The 18,908-nt window shown below is 35.6% G+C and overlaps 1 protein-coding gene across 3 annotated transcripts in view; it reads left to right on the forward strand.

Moving 5' to 3' along the window:
- LOC125350615 (fibroblast activation protein alpha) overlaps positions 1 to 18,908 on the forward strand; it is a 72,547-nt gene that overhangs the window by 46,436 nt on the left and 7,203 nt on the right. For all 3 annotated transcript variants that reach the window (XM_048345325.1, XM_048345326.1, XM_048345324.1), the window contains 4 exons: positions 4,254 to 4,352; positions 4,815 to 4,884; positions 5,629 to 5,823; positions 11,487 to 11,541. In XM_048345325.1, coding sequence (XP_048201282.1) covers positions 4,254 to 4,352; positions 4,815 to 4,884; positions 5,629 to 5,823; positions 11,487 to 11,541 — 419 coding nt within the window. The remainder of the gene's footprint in view (positions 1 to 4,253; positions 4,353 to 4,814; positions 4,885 to 5,628; positions 5,824 to 11,486; positions 11,542 to 18,908) is intronic.

The following is an 18,908-nucleotide window of genomic DNA, read 5'->3' on the forward strand; positions in this document are numbered from 1 at the left end:
GACAGCTTTAATGATAAATTGGGATTCTGCAATAGGATTAATTTTGGTGTCAGCTCTATGGCTCAAAAATAGGTGAAAATAAAGTTAAGAGTAAAAAAAAATCAACTCAGGATCTCTGTATAGCTTTTAGTGTGGGACTTTGAATTCAGTTTTTATTTTAGTTTCAATATTGTGTCTAATAATTCAAATCATAACAGGTTCTAGTATCTTAATTTGGTTCATCCTAACCTTCACTGAGAAGAACCTTAAAGCAATACTACTTTCAACCCCACCTAAGTTTTTTGTTTTAGTGGACATCACCATAAATATAATTCTCATTTTATCATGACTGTGAAAAACAAATCAGCTTCCTTTTTTCCTCTAACAAAATAAGGAAATCTTTCTATATCATAGCATTTTCCTTAATGTCCTTGTTCTATTCTTGGAAGTTTCTAATCTCTGTACTGCTTCTGAAGCTTTATTATGCCACTTTCATGTACATCAAATGTATTTTTATATTTTCTAATTCAAGAAACATAATTCAAATTCTTTTAGAGCACAGATCTGCAAACTTGCCTAATGGTTAAATTCTTCAGATACAATGGTCACAAATGCAGATTCTCAGGCCAGGTATTCCAATTCATTAGGTCTTGGATTGCGCTGGACCATCTGTACTTTTCATAAATGTCCAACTGCTGTTTATGGCAGATGCTGTCTTTTATTTATTTATGGTTTATCTAACCACTTTCCATTGCATTTGGAACCATCAATTTTCATTCAACAAATATTTATTGGGAGCTTACCAAAGCATGCCAAATGTTGTGCTAGATATTAGCTATATAAAATAATAAATAATGGGTTTATATTCCTCAAAACTGTAGATCAGTTACAACATAATGGCCAGTTAGGAATAGATAAACTTTGAAGATGAGGAAATACAGAAAACTTGAACACATACAAGCAGATAACGACATCATTTTTTTAAATTTTGAGTTAGGAAATATCAGCTATATCATGCCTGAGATTCTTAAATAGGTAAAAAGATTGCTACTGTTTGGATGGTTCAAGTGAATTGAAATCTTTGCTTTTACTAAAAGAGAGCATTGACTCATGGTGGAGAGAAAGCCATTGAGAAGAAAATGATTTTTTTTTATGTTGAGATTTCCTTCAGTGGCGTGAGATTCAGATCAAATGTCAAAGCATCAGTTTGTACTGAAGATGATCATCAAGACATCATTTGTTTTATGGGATAGATGATGCCTACAGCCTTGAGAGAGTGAAATCAGCAGTCAGAATAATGGGGGTAAATGAGGTAGTAAAAAGTGAGCCTACAACAAAATGTGTGAGTCATCAACATTAAAGAAACACACAGAGGGCTGGGAATGTGGCTTAGTGGTAGAGTGCTTGCCTAGCATGCAGGAAGCCCTAGGTTCGATTCCTCGGTACCACATAAACAAAAAAAGCCAGAATTAATGCTGTTGCTCAAGTGGTAGAGTGCTAGCCTTAAAAATGAAGTTCAGAGACATGCCCAGGCTCACACACACACACACACACACACACACACACACACACACACACACACACACACACCCAAATCTGTAAAAGAAACCAAGAAGGATGGATATGATATTGTGAAAAGCAGAGAGGAAAGGACCTCAAGAACAAGGACTGTACAGCTCCATTCAATGCTGTAGGAAGTGAAGAAAGACCTGCTATAAAACAGTTGCTTTAGCAAGAAGTATATTAACCTTCTTTGGTTGGAGAAATTTCAGTGGAGGAGTAGAGGTACAAGCCAGACTGAAGTGAGGTTAGGCATGCACACACAATAAGTAAAAATTATTTTCACTTATTACTACAGTGTTTTCAGTGAGTCTTACTGTGACTGGAGAAAGGGAGAGATAAGATGATGATGGCTGTGATTAATTAATGGGGCTTTCTTTTGGTTTTGAAAGATGATAAATATTTGGATTCAGTTAAACTGATAAAAAAATCTTAGACAAATCTTAGACAAAAGTCAAGGATGGAGATGCTTGAAATGTTGGGAGAGGATAGAGGTGCAAAAGATTAATTACATATGGTAGGACAGATTGAAAAAGTATTGGAGTATTTGTATGAAAGTTTGTGGGCACTGTGAGTGACAGACCAATGGTTTTGCTTTCTTGCAAAGATGAAGGGCATTTGGAAATAGGAGTTGTTCTTCTACAGTATGTACAGTTGTTCTTCTACAGTATGTAGTTGTTCAACTACATACTGTGGAAACCCAGAAGAGTTCACATTTAACATAGAGAGTTCAGTTGAGGTTGAGTTGTTTGGGGCACAGCAGGTTCTCATTAAAATTAACTTACTGAATGAATGACCTCATTTGTCAGCTTTCCCACAGATTCTTTACATAATGTAGCTAATGAGCTAATGAGCAAAATAGCACTAACCTAAGATCAACTATAAGATCTGCCACTCATACAACTTAAGTTCATTTTAATGTAGTCTACAAATACATATGTAGCAAGTACTGCATGTGAGATAGAAGGAATGCAGTGGGCTGCTTACCAATAAACAATGAATGAGGAAAAGGTGAAGAGTCTAGTCTGGGTAATGTCACCCTTCACAGGTCATAGGCTTTTATAGAAATCCCTATGGGGAAGGACAGTTAGGATTCCTCACCCTCAGTCTATACACATGGAATCCCACTAAGGCTTAAGGAGGTAAATAAATTTCCCACTCACTGTCCATAAAATGGCAACTCCAATTAGTTTGAGTTAAATTAGGCATTTTGTTAAATTGTGAATTTTATAAAACTCAATAGCCAGAAACACAAAAGAGAATCAAAGTCATGCCAATATGATAATAGCTCCTGTTTCCAGTTTCTGAATTCAAATAATAACAATAATAATCAATCAAGAATTCTAGGTGATGGTTCCACACATTGTTTCCTTTATTTATAGAATTTATACAAGGAAAGCAGCTGGCTGTACTTAAAAAATTGTGTGTCCATTTTATTTGCTTGTTTTTTTTAACTCCTAAGGTATTGCAGATAGCTCTTTCTTGATAGATTACCTAAACCTAATGTGCAATTTATTATACGTCATATATAAATCATACTCCAAACATCCATACTTGTGCTAAGATTAAATATAACATGCTGGAGCAAAATGCCATGAATAGATGAAAACTGAGAGTCACAAGAGAAGTGGCTTGGCATACTTTAGTGTAGTTTCAAGTCTCCAGCTCACTGCATCCAAAAACCACTTTCTTTCAAAAAGATGAATAAATATGAAGACCTCAGCATTTTTTCTGTGGCTATCACCATATCCCACAAGTAATCTTTAACAAACAAAGCTACAACTCTTTATCATTATATGTTATAGGGAAGACAAACTTTCTACTTAGAGATCCTAATATCAATCTTAGTTCAAAATAAAGCTTATAAAAAAACACACACTCTGTTTCTAAAAACCCATTTACAAGTATTACCAACCAATAATATTCAGGAGATCAACAGATTATTTAATTTCAAATATGAAAAGTGAGAAACTGAGCTCAAGTATAAATGTCAGTTTTTAGAAGATTCAATAAGGTATAATACAGAAAAATGGCATGGTAAATACAGGCAGGCAGACACACACACACACACACACACACACACATTTGCCATTGTTTTACTGGAATGCATAAAGATCTTATGAGAAAGGATTTGAAAGAGTTATACACCCAGTTATTCAATTAAAAAAACAAGAATTTCCTATGTTTATTATCTACAACAATAAAAGGTTAAGAAATGAATATAAAATCACAGAAATAATATTTTACTTCATATACTGAAATTTTAAAAGTGTTATAATTATACAATTGATTAATATAAAATTGTGTGCTCAACAATCTAGATTTCCTATCTGCTACTTATTTTTGACATATAATAAAAGAAATGTCACCCCTCAGGTCATGGGTTTAAATTAAAAAAAGAAAAGAAAAGAAAAAATGTTGGGGATCAGTAAGGGTGATTGTATTAACAGTCTTGCTTCTGGGATTCTGCTCAAAATGTCAGAAATGTTTGACACCTAAAGAATCCATTTAGGAGACAGTGATTGAAATGTGATGTCCATAATGAATGGTTTTTTTGCTGCTAAAGGCTGGGTTAAAACTGTCGGTTAATATAAAATACTTCAGGGAAGCTTTAGGCAGTTTCAGAGCCATCCATGTTAATGTCAAGAGACTTTCAGAAAGAAATTCTTTATGGGAATATTATTAATTAAAATGAACACTTAATTTTTTTTAAGAAATTAAGATCCTGGAAGAAAACAAGGAATTGGAAAATGCTTTGAAAAATGTCCAGTTGCCTAAAGAAGAAATTAAGAAACTTGAAGTGGATGAAATTAGTAAGGTCTTTTAAAATCTTCTCAGTTATAAGTGTGAAGCTGAGCCTTTTGCTTTAAAATATTACAGAATAAATGTTACAGTTCAAACCCTGTGATATATTAAAGGTTCTTATTTAAAATATTCTAACTGCAACAATATTTAATTTTGCTAAACATTTTTAATATAATTGTGAATATATGGTTGAGCTTAAATTTTCATAGCTTTAACACTGACATTTTAAAAAAGATATCTTCTAATTTTAATTTCAGAATATGTGCTTGTAGAATAAACAGTAATTCAAGATTTCTAGCCACCTGTAAGTTAAATATAAAATTTGTATTAAAACCAATTTAAATTGTAGTCAGTATTTAACATACTAGGTATGGGTTGTGTTTATCCTGTAGAGTGTTACAAAAGAAAATAAGTGATATCATACATGTTGTGAAATAAAGATTCTTTTGTGTTTCTTTTTTTTTCTGAAGCGTTGTGGTACAAGATGATTCTTCCCCCTCAATTTGACAGAGCAAAGAAGTATCCTTTGCTAATTCAAGTGTATGTAATATTTTCTTTGGTGTAAAAACTATTTACTGAAAATATGTTGGATGAAATACACATTTATGAAATAGAATGAACCATTCTCCTTGGTAACAGTTCCTATTGATGCTGTTTTTATATATTCCTCAGCTAATCAGAGTAAATAAAATATGGCTATTTAAAATAGATGGAGGAAGTTTTTAAATTTTTAGATGGACTTGCATTTGCTGTGTTGCATTTCCTTTGTGGTGGCAAATTGCCTAATGTGTCAGAATACCTTTGAGGTAGAGAAATTGCAGCCAAAAAATATTGTAAATCTTAACATCTTATGTAATTGAGTTAGAAATGAAATAAAGGAATGGAATACATTTAGTGGAATCACACCCAAAATCAGTGCTGACCTACACACAATTTGCTTTAAACACCATGAATTTTTTTTAGTATATCTTATGTCTGCTTTTAGCAAGTGGCAGGTGGCAGAAATGACGAAAAACCCACACATATTCCTTGAAATGCCAACCCTAGATGTATCCGTTTTGGGGAATGAGAGGCTGTGTCCCAAAACAACTTCCTTGTAGCAAACCTCTGGGAAAAGCCTCATCTCCTCTTGATTTTGAGCCAGTTCTAAAGCTATTGTTATTGAAATTTTATCACATAATTTTACTGGGAATTACTGAAACCAGAATGAGGCCAATATAGGAAGTCAAGTTTTAGAAAGGATTCAGAGATTCTTTTTATGATTATTTATTCTTCATTTTTTAGGTACGGTGGTCCCTGCAGTCAGAGTGTAAGGTCTGTGTTTGCTATTAGCTGGATATCTTATCTTGCAAGCAAGGAAGGGATGGTCATTGCATTGGTGGATGGGCGAGGCACAGCCTTTCAAGGTGACAAACTCCTATATGCAGTGTATCGAAAGTTGGGGGTGTTCGAAGTTGAGGACCAGATTACAGCTGTCAGGTGAGCATCTCTGCCTTCAAGCTGCCCATTTGCAGGAAACAACATGCAGTAACTCCTGTCTCTCTAACCTTTTTCTTGTTATATTATTGTCTTGTATTTTGTTTGCTTTGTTTTCTGTAGTTCTGGAGGTAAAACCTAGAGCTTCACACATTGTAAACATGTGCCCTACCACTAAGCCACACTTCCAGGCCTATCTATTCATTCTTAATGATTTAATTCTTTTTGCTCTGTTTCTCTAACTTGGTATGAATTGATCATTAGTCTTATAGAAACATTTTTTGCCCATATGGGAAAATAGGTCTGTAAGAAAGCTAGTAAATGGGGCTGGGAATGTTGCAGAGTGCTTGCTTAGCGTGCATGAAGCCTGGGTCCAATTCCTCTACATCACATAAGTAGAAGAAGCTGGAAGTGACTTTGTGCCTCAAGTGGAAGAGTGGTAGCCTTGAGCAGAAAGAAGCCAGGGATAGTGCTCAGGCTCTGAGTTCAAGCCCCAAGACTTACAAAAAAAAAAAAAAAAAAAAAAAAAAAAAAAGAAAAGAAAGAAAAAAAGAAAGCTAGTAAATATATAGAAAAAATGTCTACAACCCCATTTTTTAACCATGCATATCTTCCAGTATCCTTTCATTTATAGCTCACAATTGGTAGAAGAATTCCCATGACTAGCAACAATATGAAACTAAATATCTGAATTTATTCAAACATTGTGAATTCTCTTTCTTTAGGTTTAGAGTCAAACTTTCACCAGCACTATGTTTTAGGTATTGGACATTCACATGTGGTTAAACTCTTTGTCAAGTTCAATTATGCTAGCAAGAAAAAGTTTTCCTGTCAAAGGACAGAAGCAGATTTGTCTTACATAATAGAAATCATATTATGAGCACATTTAAAAGTATGACAGATCTGATTTCTTCTTCCAAGCTATATTTTCAAGTACAGTTCATACAGTGATCTTTTCCTGAAGCATAGTATTGTCACCAAAATTGTTGCCACATTGGAAATACTGTGCAGGATTTTTCTAGCTATTTTTTTGAGTTGTTGGATATCTATGAATATAGTATAAGAAGTAAAGTTAGAGACGAGTAGTTTACAAGTCTAAAATCTATAGTTTAATCATGTTTTCAGTCCTTGAGTATATTACATGGTGACGAGTGATGCTTAAATGCTGCTCCAGAGCAACTAGAAAACTCATTAAGGAATTTCTTTCATCTTATCAATCATCTTACCAACACTGGTTTTTCATTTCAATGTTCAAAACACAACAAAGATTTTGTTTAACAGCAAGGATTCATGTCCAGATAACATTTTTCTGCCTTTCCCCCCTCCCCTTTAATCAAAGCAAAAGAGTTTAGATTTATGGTAATTATTTTTAAAAATAGAAATGTATCATAGCTCATATATTTAATTTTACTTCGGTTTTGTGAATACTTACTTACATATATAAAATGTTCAATTAAAAGTCTGTTTCAATAACATATGGCAAGTTAATCAATTGTTTAAACAACCTGAAATCTACAGCCATTCTTAACATTTTAGTTCTAGGAGGTTCCATAATTCTCACTGCTCAAGATTTTTGGAATTTTCCTTGCTTTTTCTATTACTGTTACTGTTTCTTATTTTTTATTTTGGAGAATTTTTGCCTATAAGATAGACAATTAAATAGAGAAAAGATTCCATCAAGACATCTTTGCTGTTTTTTTTTTCTTTTTCAAAAAAAAATTTTTTTTGATTGGTCATCATGAGGGAACTCTAGGCTGTCTTGAGTTCTTCAGCTCAAGGCTAGTGCTCAAGGCTACTTGAGCCCCAATGCTAGTTCTGGTTTTTCTGATGGATAATTGGAGATAAGGGTCTCACAGACTTTTCTGCCCAGGCTGGCTTTGTACCGCAATCCTCAGATCTCAGCCTCCTGAGTAGCTAGGATTACAGGCATGAGTAACAGGAGCCTAGCTTTTCAAAAATTCTTTAAAAATTTTTTTGCTTGTTGTGCTGGTTATTGAACTCAGGGTCTTGCATGAACTAGGCAAGAAATCTACCACTGAACTACGTCACCAGTCCACATTCTTACATGAAGATTGTAGTGTCTTCTAAAAAGAAGAATAACATAATTTTTAACATTTTACTCTAATTTCTTAAATTATTTTTTGGAGTGGATATGTTTTGGGTCACATCTATTTAAACTATCAGACAAGGAAATGTAATCCCAGGAGTACATGAAAGTATAGAGATATAAATGATGTTTAATTTCTATTAAAGTGTGTCATTTCCAGAATTAGTAGAGCTAGACTATCGTTTGTTTAGCCTCACTGCTTTATTATCAGCATCTTGCCATCATCACAGATTCCACCAATAGCAACCAAATGTGTCATTTTTGTGCATTGATTTACCACCATAAGAGCAGTACTCCACTTAAGAAGAAATAACTTTCTAATTCTTTCCTTGAATGGAAACTTAAATATGAAACCCATGTAGTGACCTTAATGAAGATTGTTATTTCTTTGCAACCACAAATTCAACTGATTCATTACAGTAATACCAATTGTTTTGGCATTTGGATTGAAGATACATCAGAGGTGGAAACTGAATATTTACCTTCCTTGAGTCATTTTTAGGATAAAATCTTTTTTAAAAGTTTTCTTACAATAGACAAAGCATATATTTTCTCATTTTCTCAACTATTCAACAGCCAATTAACAATAATACATTCCATCGTAGTAGTCTCCATATGACATTATGCAATTTACAATCTCTGTTCCAATGTACTTACAAACCTGTAAAAGTGCAAAGTCACCAGCACTCTGGAGGGCTGGCATTGCTGTTCAAGAGAACTTTTAACAAACACTCAGTGAACACAAAGGGGCTGCTGGCCCACTGATGGTACACATGAAACAGAAAAGGTAATTCCAGGGCTAGCCTTGGGTTTGTTTGAAGTCACTATTATGCTAGGCCTTGGGGGAAAAATGCTAAAAAGGATAGAGTTAGAATGATAATCCTGGGAATGATTCAATCATTTATCTCTGAATACCTATCTCAGGAACTAGGATTTAATCTTTCCTTTGGGAACTAGGATTGCAATCTTTCCTTTGTAACCCTTAAACATCACCCAAGGAAATGACTAAAATTTCTATAAAGCAATATGAAACTGATATGTATATATTTAGAAGCAATGGGACACACTTGTCAATTGAAACACAGATTTAAACACAACAGATCAAGGGAAAAACAGGAAGGCAATACAACTTCACAATTTATATAAAAAGTTTATATATGAAGATTCTTGTGAGGTCACCAACATTAAGGTAATGAGGACCTGCTTTCTTCAAGCATCTGTAAAAATGACATATGTAAGAGAATACAATTTTTTTTTACTGGTTCTATGGTATGCTCATTTGGTGTATATTTGATATTTTTGACATTCCCATAGTTTTTAATTTTCAAACAACTTGTGCATTAATGGTGAATTATAATAGACAAAAAGAGCTCTTTATAATAAATAATAACAATAAAAGACCATTGCCAAAGTCTTATAATAAGTGATTGCTGGGATTTCAAGTTGATCTTGGATTACAGTAATTTTATAGAATAATAAAATATTCACTGTAGCCTCTAAGATTAGAGCATCCTATCATTGGTTACTTTGATTTTATTGACTTAACCATCTTATCAAAAGCATTTGTAATAATCTTCCTGGAAGCTTTTCAGAATTTGGAGGTGAATTTTATAGAGCCCTGTTGATCTCAAAGTGCTCAGATTATCTAGCTAACCTGTAACCTAGGCCTGCCACATTAAGTGTTAATGTTTCATTTACAAGTTAACTATTGCACTATCATTTCCTGTAAATGTCATCCTTTCAGAATAAACCTAGGAAGAGAGCTGTTAAGAATTTCCTGTTCCCAGTGATCACCTGTTATTTGCTTTTTAACCCAGATGCAAGGCAGTATGATTGCTAGCTTCCGGGAGATCATAAAATCACGATTGATTTTTATGGCTCAGAACTGTCTTTCAGCACTAGAAAGAAGATTATTTTTTTAGACCAGAAATTGAGCCTTCTTCCCTCCTTTATTTGGTTTTGGAAGTTAAAGGAAGTCTGGCCAAAGGGCCACAAAATTTGCCAAACATTTATTAGTTTTGTGGTCTCATGAGCTGCATCACACAGGTAGCATCTTTCTATTTGCTACTGCATTTCTTCCTCTACACTCCTCAATGTCCTTCAGAATCAGTGTCGGGTAAGCTGTGACTAACGGGGCCTCTTCCCATCTGTTTGTCCCGGGCATTTGCCCAACTTCTCTCTGCATCTGAAACGTGCATGTTGAATTGATGCAGTGAGTGTAATGGCTGCTATAAAATCCCTTTAAGAAACTCCACAGGGCTCAAGGTACCACTCATTACTTCACCCATGTGCAAGGTCCTGGGTTCAAGCACCAGCCAGCACTACAAGAAAACAACAACAAAGAGACCCCGCTATTGATCTAATGAAAATCACTCACATCTATCTCCAGGGAAGGACTAATGAGAAAGGGCACTAAGAAGCACAAAAACAATGCTTTTCATCGGAGGCTTTGTCCCTTCCTCCTGTTGCACAGAGTTGCTAACCCATGCACTTCTACTGCCACTTCTGCCCTCCACTGTTCTGATTGAGGTTTTTCTTGAGTTTTTATTACCCCTTCCCCCAAGTCACATTGGCTCTAGAACACCAATCATAAGAGGATCATAGTACAAATTAACCTGAAACATTTGTTTGTATCAACTTTGAAGGTTTCCCAAGACTGTGTGTGTGTGTGTGTGTGAGCGCGCAAACACATGCGCGCGAGCACATACGTGCACGCTGAAGCTTGAACTACACTGATGTCACTAAGCATTTTTGCACTCAAAGCTGACACTGTACCACTTGAGCCACAGCTCTTACTGGAAATAAGAGTCTCGTAGATTTTCGTGCCAGTCTTGATTTCAAACCTCTGTTCTCAGACCTCAAATTCCTGAGTAGTTAGGATCACAGGCATCAGCCACCTACACCCAAGACTTTTTTAAGTGTTCTTTTACTCATGATCCCTCGGTCCTCAGGAAAAAGTTTAGTTCCAAAATGATTTTCAAATGGAGGCTTTTCTGTGATAGAGCTAAAACTAACCATTTCCATATTTTAAGAGATGTGTAATATACTTACCATGATAAATCACGACATATAAGCAATCAATTGTTATAAGAATGAATATTTTACTCAAGTACAGCCTAAAGTGAAATAGGAGTCTTGGCAAGTAGGTTAAACAAGTAAGATGATAAAGAATCAATAAATGTAAGACAGCAACAGGATTTTTTTTTCTTTTCAATTTGGAACAACTCAATAGAGCTACCATTTGTGTTTCTTTGAGTCCATCTCTTCACCTCGTAAGTGTTGGGCAACTCAGCCACATGATATACATAGCCAGTCTCACAGTGTTGAGATCACAACTTTATAAATGTACAGTAGTGTATCTATAAGGGTCCTTCTACCCTTTACAGAAGACATGATAATATTATTTTAATTATTTGTAAATGCAGCCTTATTATGCATGTGTTTAAACAAAGAAAATGCAGCATTTCTATTAAATCTTTGGATTGAATATGCTTGTGTAATGAAGTAAATGTCATGTGTACACATTTAAAATTCTAAAAATTTGTTTTTTTTACTTTAGAAAATTCGTAGAAATGGGTTTCATTGATGAAAAAAGAATAGCCATATGGGGATGGGTGAGTTGTTTTATCTGTTTTATGCCTGTTATTCAGTTCAGCAATCATCATTTTCTAAAGTGTTCTCTTATAAGGTTTCTCATGAAATGTTAATGTTGTAACATAATTTAATCTGTCAATGGAAACAGTCAGTTTGGGCAATATGAGCTTTAAAAAGTGGTGGGTTTAAGTATTTGTTTCTTTTTTTTTCTCAACCATTTAGTTGGTTCCTCATATAGCAAATTAAATCATAATGGATGCATTTCTTATTTAATTATGTATATAAAATTATAGTATATTGAACTGAACTATACTCATCAGAGGTTTAATTTCTTGTGTTATTAAGACATATACACCTTCTATTTGTTCTTAGAAGCTTACTAGAAGTTTGAAATCATAGAACATTCTAGAATATGAATTCCTTAGCACCTAGCCTAATAAAGTCATATTCAGGCTGTTCCATTTCTTTCTCCTTTTCAGCAGTCAAATTCTTTTACTATACCTAAGGTTAATTGTAGTCACTGGTGAAAAATATTGTTTAATTTCCAAGACATAGATGGTACATGAATTTTCCCATGTTTGAGATGCTACTTGAGTATAAAAGGAAATGACAAAACTTATCAGTCATGGGCAATAAAATCACTGGAAAGTTTAGGGAAATACTGGAAAGAGTTTAGGTTTGCCCATTATAAATTATGATTACTCTTCAAAGATGATTTCCTGCTTCACTTTTTGGTCTGAGTTTGTACATTTGCAAGTCAATTTGCAGCCTGTTGTGCTTGGGTTGTTTTTCTTGGCTTTTTTCTCTGAGAGCGGCCTGCACAAGATGGAGGGAATGAAACCCAATATTGAAGAGAATCTGCAGGATTCGGCTCAACTTTCAGCTCAGTGGTGACCAGATGAAGGGCTGTTAGGAATTGGAGAAAGTTGTTATTTCAAGCCATTTGGTCGATCTTAAACCCATCAAATGTTAGCTATCTAAACAAAATGGAATTTGAATGGGTAGAAATAAATGAAATATTTTATAGTGTAATATTTCAGATAATCAGCTTTCATGAAATTTTCAAAAGTCACTCTTTGAAAGGATTTTTTCACACTAAACACTTAACATTTCTCTTAGAGCTGTGCTTTGCTTTTACTGAAGACTTTGAAATAAACGTAAAGTAGAACTTTAACTTTCATGTATAGTACGTCCTAGGCATTAGTGTCATAGAGGGTCAAGCAAGTAGGATGACTTAAAAATCCAACTTGTCACCTGCAAGTACCCTCTACCAACCTGGAACTCTTCAATAAGAGGTCCCTAACACTTCTAGTTGTGAAAATGCCACCAAAAACAAAGTATACTGGCTTCCTGTGTTGCTTTCTAATGTGGCAAAGATCACAAAACAGGCTTTACAACATGTTGGACAGAGGAAAGTAATCATTGGATTGACAATGAATACAATACCTCAGCTGACCTCCAAATCAGTAGGATGAAACAGTAAGGGATAAAAAGAAGTAAATGAGTTCTGTTTCTATGAGTATGACATTTCTGTACCAATATACTTGATTAAGCCATCTGTATGTTTTTGGGATTCATTTATTTATCTTTTCATTCTTATAATTATTTTATTTCAACTAGGTCTTTTGTTGGATAAATTATAGGCTTCACCTGATTGTGGGAGAAAATAGCTGATCATTCCTGGTCCATCAATATATCAAGTGTTAAAAGGGATGTAATATGGCTATGAGAGCTAAAGGAGAATTCAAGAATGAATCAGCACTTGAGATAGGCAAAGGTAGCTTCAAGCATTCCAGGCAGAGTAAAAACTACCACCCACTTCCCAAGGCAGCAAAGAGCAAGGCATGTGTGAGTTACTCAAGTATATACAAAACTTCAACCTAAAGAATCGTGAAGAAGATGTAGAATATCAGAAAACGGGCCTTTCAAGTCAAGATGGTTTCCAAGATGAGTGGTCTGCTAGATCCCTGTCATTAGCATCTGCCTACTTTCTGAGCTGTGTGTTACAAATGCTTACTTGTTATCTCCCCTAATGTCTTCCATGGCCTCAAGTTTAATTTACTCCATACTCGAATTTAAAGCAAGTCTTCATCATCTTTAGAGACTTCAACACACACACACACACATGCGTACACACACAAACACGTCATCTAAATTAGTAGTTCAAAACTAATTTTCTTTTCTTTCTTTTTTTTTTTGCCAGTCCTGGGGCTTGGACTCAGGGCCTGAGCACTGTCCCTGGCATCTTTTTGCTCAAATCTAGCACTCTGACACTTGAGCCACAGCACCACTTCTGTCCATTTTCTGTATATGTGGTGCTGGGGAATTGAACCCAGGGCTTCATATATATGAGGCAAGCACTCGCCACTAAGCCATATCCCCAGCCCTTAATTTTCTGTTTTTTTTTTTTTTAAAAAGTGAAAAATAATTTTTTTTTCTTATTTATTGTCAAAGTGATGTACAGAGAGGTTGCATTTCATACGGTAGGACTTGGGTACATTTCCTGTACTGTTTGTTGACTCCTCCCTCATTCCCCCTCCCCCCTCGTCTTTTCCCTCTCCCACCATGAGTTGTTCAGTTGTTTTACACCAAATGGTTTTGCAAGCATTGCTTTTGTAGTCATTTGTCTTTTTACCCTTTGTCTCTCGATTTTGATATTCCCTTTCACTTCCCTAGTTCTAATACCAGTATATACAGTATCCAGTGTACTCAGATGAGATACAGTGATATTGCGGGTACAACCACAGGAAGGGGATACAAGAGGATCATCAACAATAGAAGCTATGGTTTCACATGGCATGTTGAAAGTAATTGCAAGAGTGATATAACAATCATTTCCATAACATGGAGTTCATTTCACTTAGCATCACCTTATGCATTCATAAGGGCATAGGCTCTTGTGATCCTTTGCTGTGATTAGCCTAAACCTGTGCTAATTATTCCCTATGAGGGAGACCATAGAGTCCATGTTTCTTTGGGTCTGGCTCACTTCACTTAGTATAATTTTTTCCAAGTTCTTCATTTCCTTATGAATGGGGCAATGTCATTCTTTCTGAGAGAGGCATAAAATTCCATTGTGTATATGTACCACATTTTTCTGATCCATTCATCTACTGAGGGGCATCTGGGTTCCATATTCTAGCTATGACAAATTGTGCTGCGATTAACATTGTTGTGCTGGTGGCTTCAGTGTGTTCTTGTTTGTGGTCTTTTGGGTAGATGCCCAAAAGTGGGGCTGCTGGGTCGTAGAGGAGCTCTATGTTTGGATTTCTGAGGAATCTCCATACCGCTTTCCAGAGTGGCTGAACCAGTTTACATTCCCACCAACAATGAAGTAGGGTACCCTTTTGGCCACATCCCCTCCAACATTTATTATTGTTAGTTTTCTTTTTTTTTTTTTTTCAAATTTTTATTATCAAACTGATGTACAGAGAGGTTACAGTTTCATATGGTAGGCATTAGATACATTACTTGTACTGTTTGTTACCTCGTCCCTCATAACCCCCCCCACCCCTATCCCTTTCCCCCCATGAGGTGTTCAGTTCACTTACACCAAACAGTTTTGCAAGTATTGCTTTTGTAGTTCTTTTACTTTTTCTTTTTTTTTTTCCCCTGTGTCTCTCAATTTTGGCGTTTTCTTGATAAAGGAAATTCTTACTGGGGTGAGGTGGAATCTCAATGTTGTTTTGATTTGCATTTCTTTTATGGCCAGTGATGTAGAGCACTTTTTCATATGTCTCTTGGCCATTCTCATTTCCTCATCAGAGAAGTCTCTTTTTAAGTCTTTAGCCCACTTGTTGAGGGGGCTGTTGGTTCTTTGAGGTTTTGCTTTGGAGGAATTTAATTTTTTTAGTTCTGCGGATATTTTAGGTATGAGATCTTTGTCCATTGTATGGCTGGTAAAGATCTTTTCCCAATCTGTGGGCTTTCTGTTTATCTTGCAAGCTATGTCCTTTGCCCTGCAGAAGTTGTGCAGTTTGATTCAGTCCCATTTGTCCATACTTTCTTTGATTTGTAGCATTTCTGGGTCTTTCTTAAGGAAGTTTCATCCTGAGCCAAGGAACCCAAATGTTTCTCCTACTCTTTCTTTTAGTGTTCTCAGGGTATCTGTTTTTATTTCGAGGTCTTTGATCCATTTGGAATTGATTTTGGTGCAGGGTGATATATAAGGATCTAGTTTTAGTTTGTTGCATGTGTTGAACCAGTTTTGCCAGCACCATTTGTTAAAGAGGCTATCTTTCTTCCAAACTATTGTTTTAGCTCCTTTATCAAAGATTAAGTAGGCATAGTTCTGTGGGTTCATTTCTGGGTCTTCAATTCTGTTCCATTGGTCTTCAGGCCTGTTCCGGTGCCAATACCAAGCTGTTTTTATTACTACAGCTTTATAATACAGCTCGAAGTTTGGTATTGTAATTCCAGCACTGTTCTTTCTGCTTAGGATTGTTTTTACTATTCGTGGTATTTTATTGTTCCATATGAATTTCTGGATTGCTCCCTCTATTTCATTAAAAATTGGTGTTAAGATATTAATTGGTATTGCATTGAATTTGTAGATAGTCTTTGGCAATATTGCCGTTTTGATTATATTAATCCTCCCAACCCAGGAGCATGGGAGGTTTTTCCATTTCCTTAGTTCTGCCTTAATTTCGTTTTTCATGTTTTTAACGTTCTCATCATAAGGGTCTTTCACTTCTTTGGTTAAGGTTATTCCTAGGTATTTTATGTTTTTTTTAAGCTATTGCAAAAGGAGTTGCTTTCCTGATTTTGGCCTCGGTCTTCGGGCCATTGGCATATAGAAAGGCTGTCGAAACTAATTTTCTACCCTGCTCTATCCCTTAACTACAAATTATGTTTTCTAGTAAACTTTTTTCTGTGCTAAGACTTCTAATTATGTTCTCACCATCCCCCATTGATGCTGTTTAGTTTGAGTTTCTCCAAATGACATTCCAATGCACATTTCTTCAACTTTAGATGCATACGCATTACCCAAAGTCTTGCTCATGCACAACTTGTAGACCCCAGACATTCAGATGTGTAGTAGTCTAGGACAGCCCTCAGGTGTGTGCATTTTAGATGAGAATCCAGGTAATCCTGATTCTTTGGGGCCAAGAACCAGTTAGTAGTACCTCTTTAAATTATTCTTAAATTATCCTGTCTGCTTTTGCCACATAAGCACCAATATTCTTAGGAAGTTTTTTTTTTTGTTTTTTTTGCCAGTCCTGGGCCTTGGACTCAGGGCCTGAGCACTGTCCCTGGCTTCCTTTTGCTCAAGGCTAGCACTCTGCCACTTGAGCCACAGCGCCACTTCTGGCCGTTTTCTGTATATGTGGTGCTGGGGAATCGAACCCAGGGCCTCATGTATACGAGGCAAGCTCTCTTGCCACTAGGCCATATCCCCAGCCCCTTAGAAAGTTTTCATTGCGGATCAGATGCTTCTTTGTTTATGTATGTTCTAGGATTGCACATTGCCCACAAAATAAACCCTAATCAGCCTTTAGCTCACTTTTCCAATCTTACCTCTTTTCATTGCTCTCCACATCTTTTAAGTGACTTGAGTTATACCTGTGATCTTGTTCCCATGATTTTGTACATGCATTTCCTTTTCCTGAAATGTTTATTCACTTGCATTCACTTTTTGCATTCCCACTCTTTTCCTTACTCCAAAATGGAAAGCACCTGCTTGTTCTCACAGACCCAATTCAACATGACTTTAATAATCTGTTGCTTTTTTCCACAAGAATGTAGGCTTATCAAAGGAATAAGCCATATCACATTTCAGCTTTGTTTGTCAAACATTGAGTATACTATTTCACCAGGTTAAGCATCTATAATGCTGTTTAGACAGAATTTATTCCTCCAAGTTGATGATATTCCAAACTGGGCTCCACTATTAGAAGATAATTTTTCAGGAAAAGCATTATGGGGACTTATAATTTTAGAACTCATTATGTGTGATAGTATATATAGCCTCCTATATATAGGATTATAAATAGACTTATATAGTATATATAGACTTCCATATCTATCTATCTATCATCTATCATTCTATCTATCTATCTAAACTAGTGAAGGAGCTTGTTAAACTTTGTTTAGCACAATATTACCAACAAATATGTAATTCCACATTTCTTGATTCTTTTTCCATCACCGAACACATAGTAGCAGTATTTCCATTGACCTCTCTATGAGAAGTGCCACTGAATCGAGTAAGGAATGGCTTTGGTGTCCTAGCAGCAGAGCGCAGAGTGTCCCAAGACAGAGATGCAGGCTGCACCAAGGGGCTCAGAGAACATTAATACTGGGGACAAATACCAAAAGCCTGGGATTAGTCAGTGAAGTAGAGATTGGGAATAGACCATAGCTCTGAGTATTATTGTTGAGTATTCAGACTTGGAAGCCAGAAACTTGGAACTTGGAAATGGGCAGAAGGAAGACATTGAGAATGGATATGGGGGCTATTTAGCTCTGCAGATGTTCCATATAAGAGAAGAAAAATTAGGTTTTACATAGTTTCAAATTTTCTTTGGTCTCTGAAATACATCATTCTTAGTCAATTTTTTTTGAGTCATTTGGTTAATAGGCTGCATATCTCACATTTTCCTTCATTATCCAGATAAAGAAAGGAGATGAAACATCATTCACTTCCCTTTTAAGTATTTTTGCTCTGGCTTACACTGATTGCTAAAATCGACCATGTGCCCAATGCGGTGCCTAAGAAGTATCTGTTTATTACAGTGGTTCCTAAACTAAAATGATTTTGTCCACTCTATATTTGGCAGTGTGTACAGAGTCATTTTGGCTGTTAAACTGTGAGAGGGCTACTGGCATGTAGAAGACAGTGGCCAGAGATGCTGTAAAGCATACCACAATGTCTGAGAGAGCCCCCTATGACCAAGGATCACACAGCTTAAAACATTAATAGTGTTAAGATCCTGTATTCATGAGAAATTGAAGCAATTATTCTGTAAATTCTTTTAAAAAGTGAAGGTTCTTCCTAAGCCATTAAAATAACAGCCTCACTTATGGGCTTTTCTTTGTTAATATACACCTAGCCAGGTGGTGTTGAATAAGCATTAGTTCATTATTTAATCTTAGTTCCTTTCTTTTACAGTGACTAATTATAAGTGATTTGAATTGCTATGTGTGATCTACTATGTAAAAGTAGGACAAATGCACTTCTAATGAGACTAAATTAGACTACTATTTCTCCTGTTAAAAAAAGAAAATTTGCTCTAGTGTAAAGTACAAAAGAAATGACATGGGTTATGGATACTGGTGTTCAGGATTTTGAGTCACAGCTCTAATACGGAGTCCATAGCTACTGAAAGTTCATTCTAAGCCTTAGATTCCAGACTTTGACATAGTTTCTTCACCAAGTTCGTGTAAG

The sequence above is a fragment of the Perognathus longimembris genome, chromosome 4, assembly GCF_023159225.1.
Source record: "Perognathus longimembris pacificus isolate PPM17 chromosome 4, ASM2315922v1, whole genome shotgun sequence".
Taxonomy (NCBI): domain Eukaryota; kingdom Metazoa; phylum Chordata; class Mammalia; order Rodentia; family Heteromyidae; genus Perognathus; species Perognathus longimembris.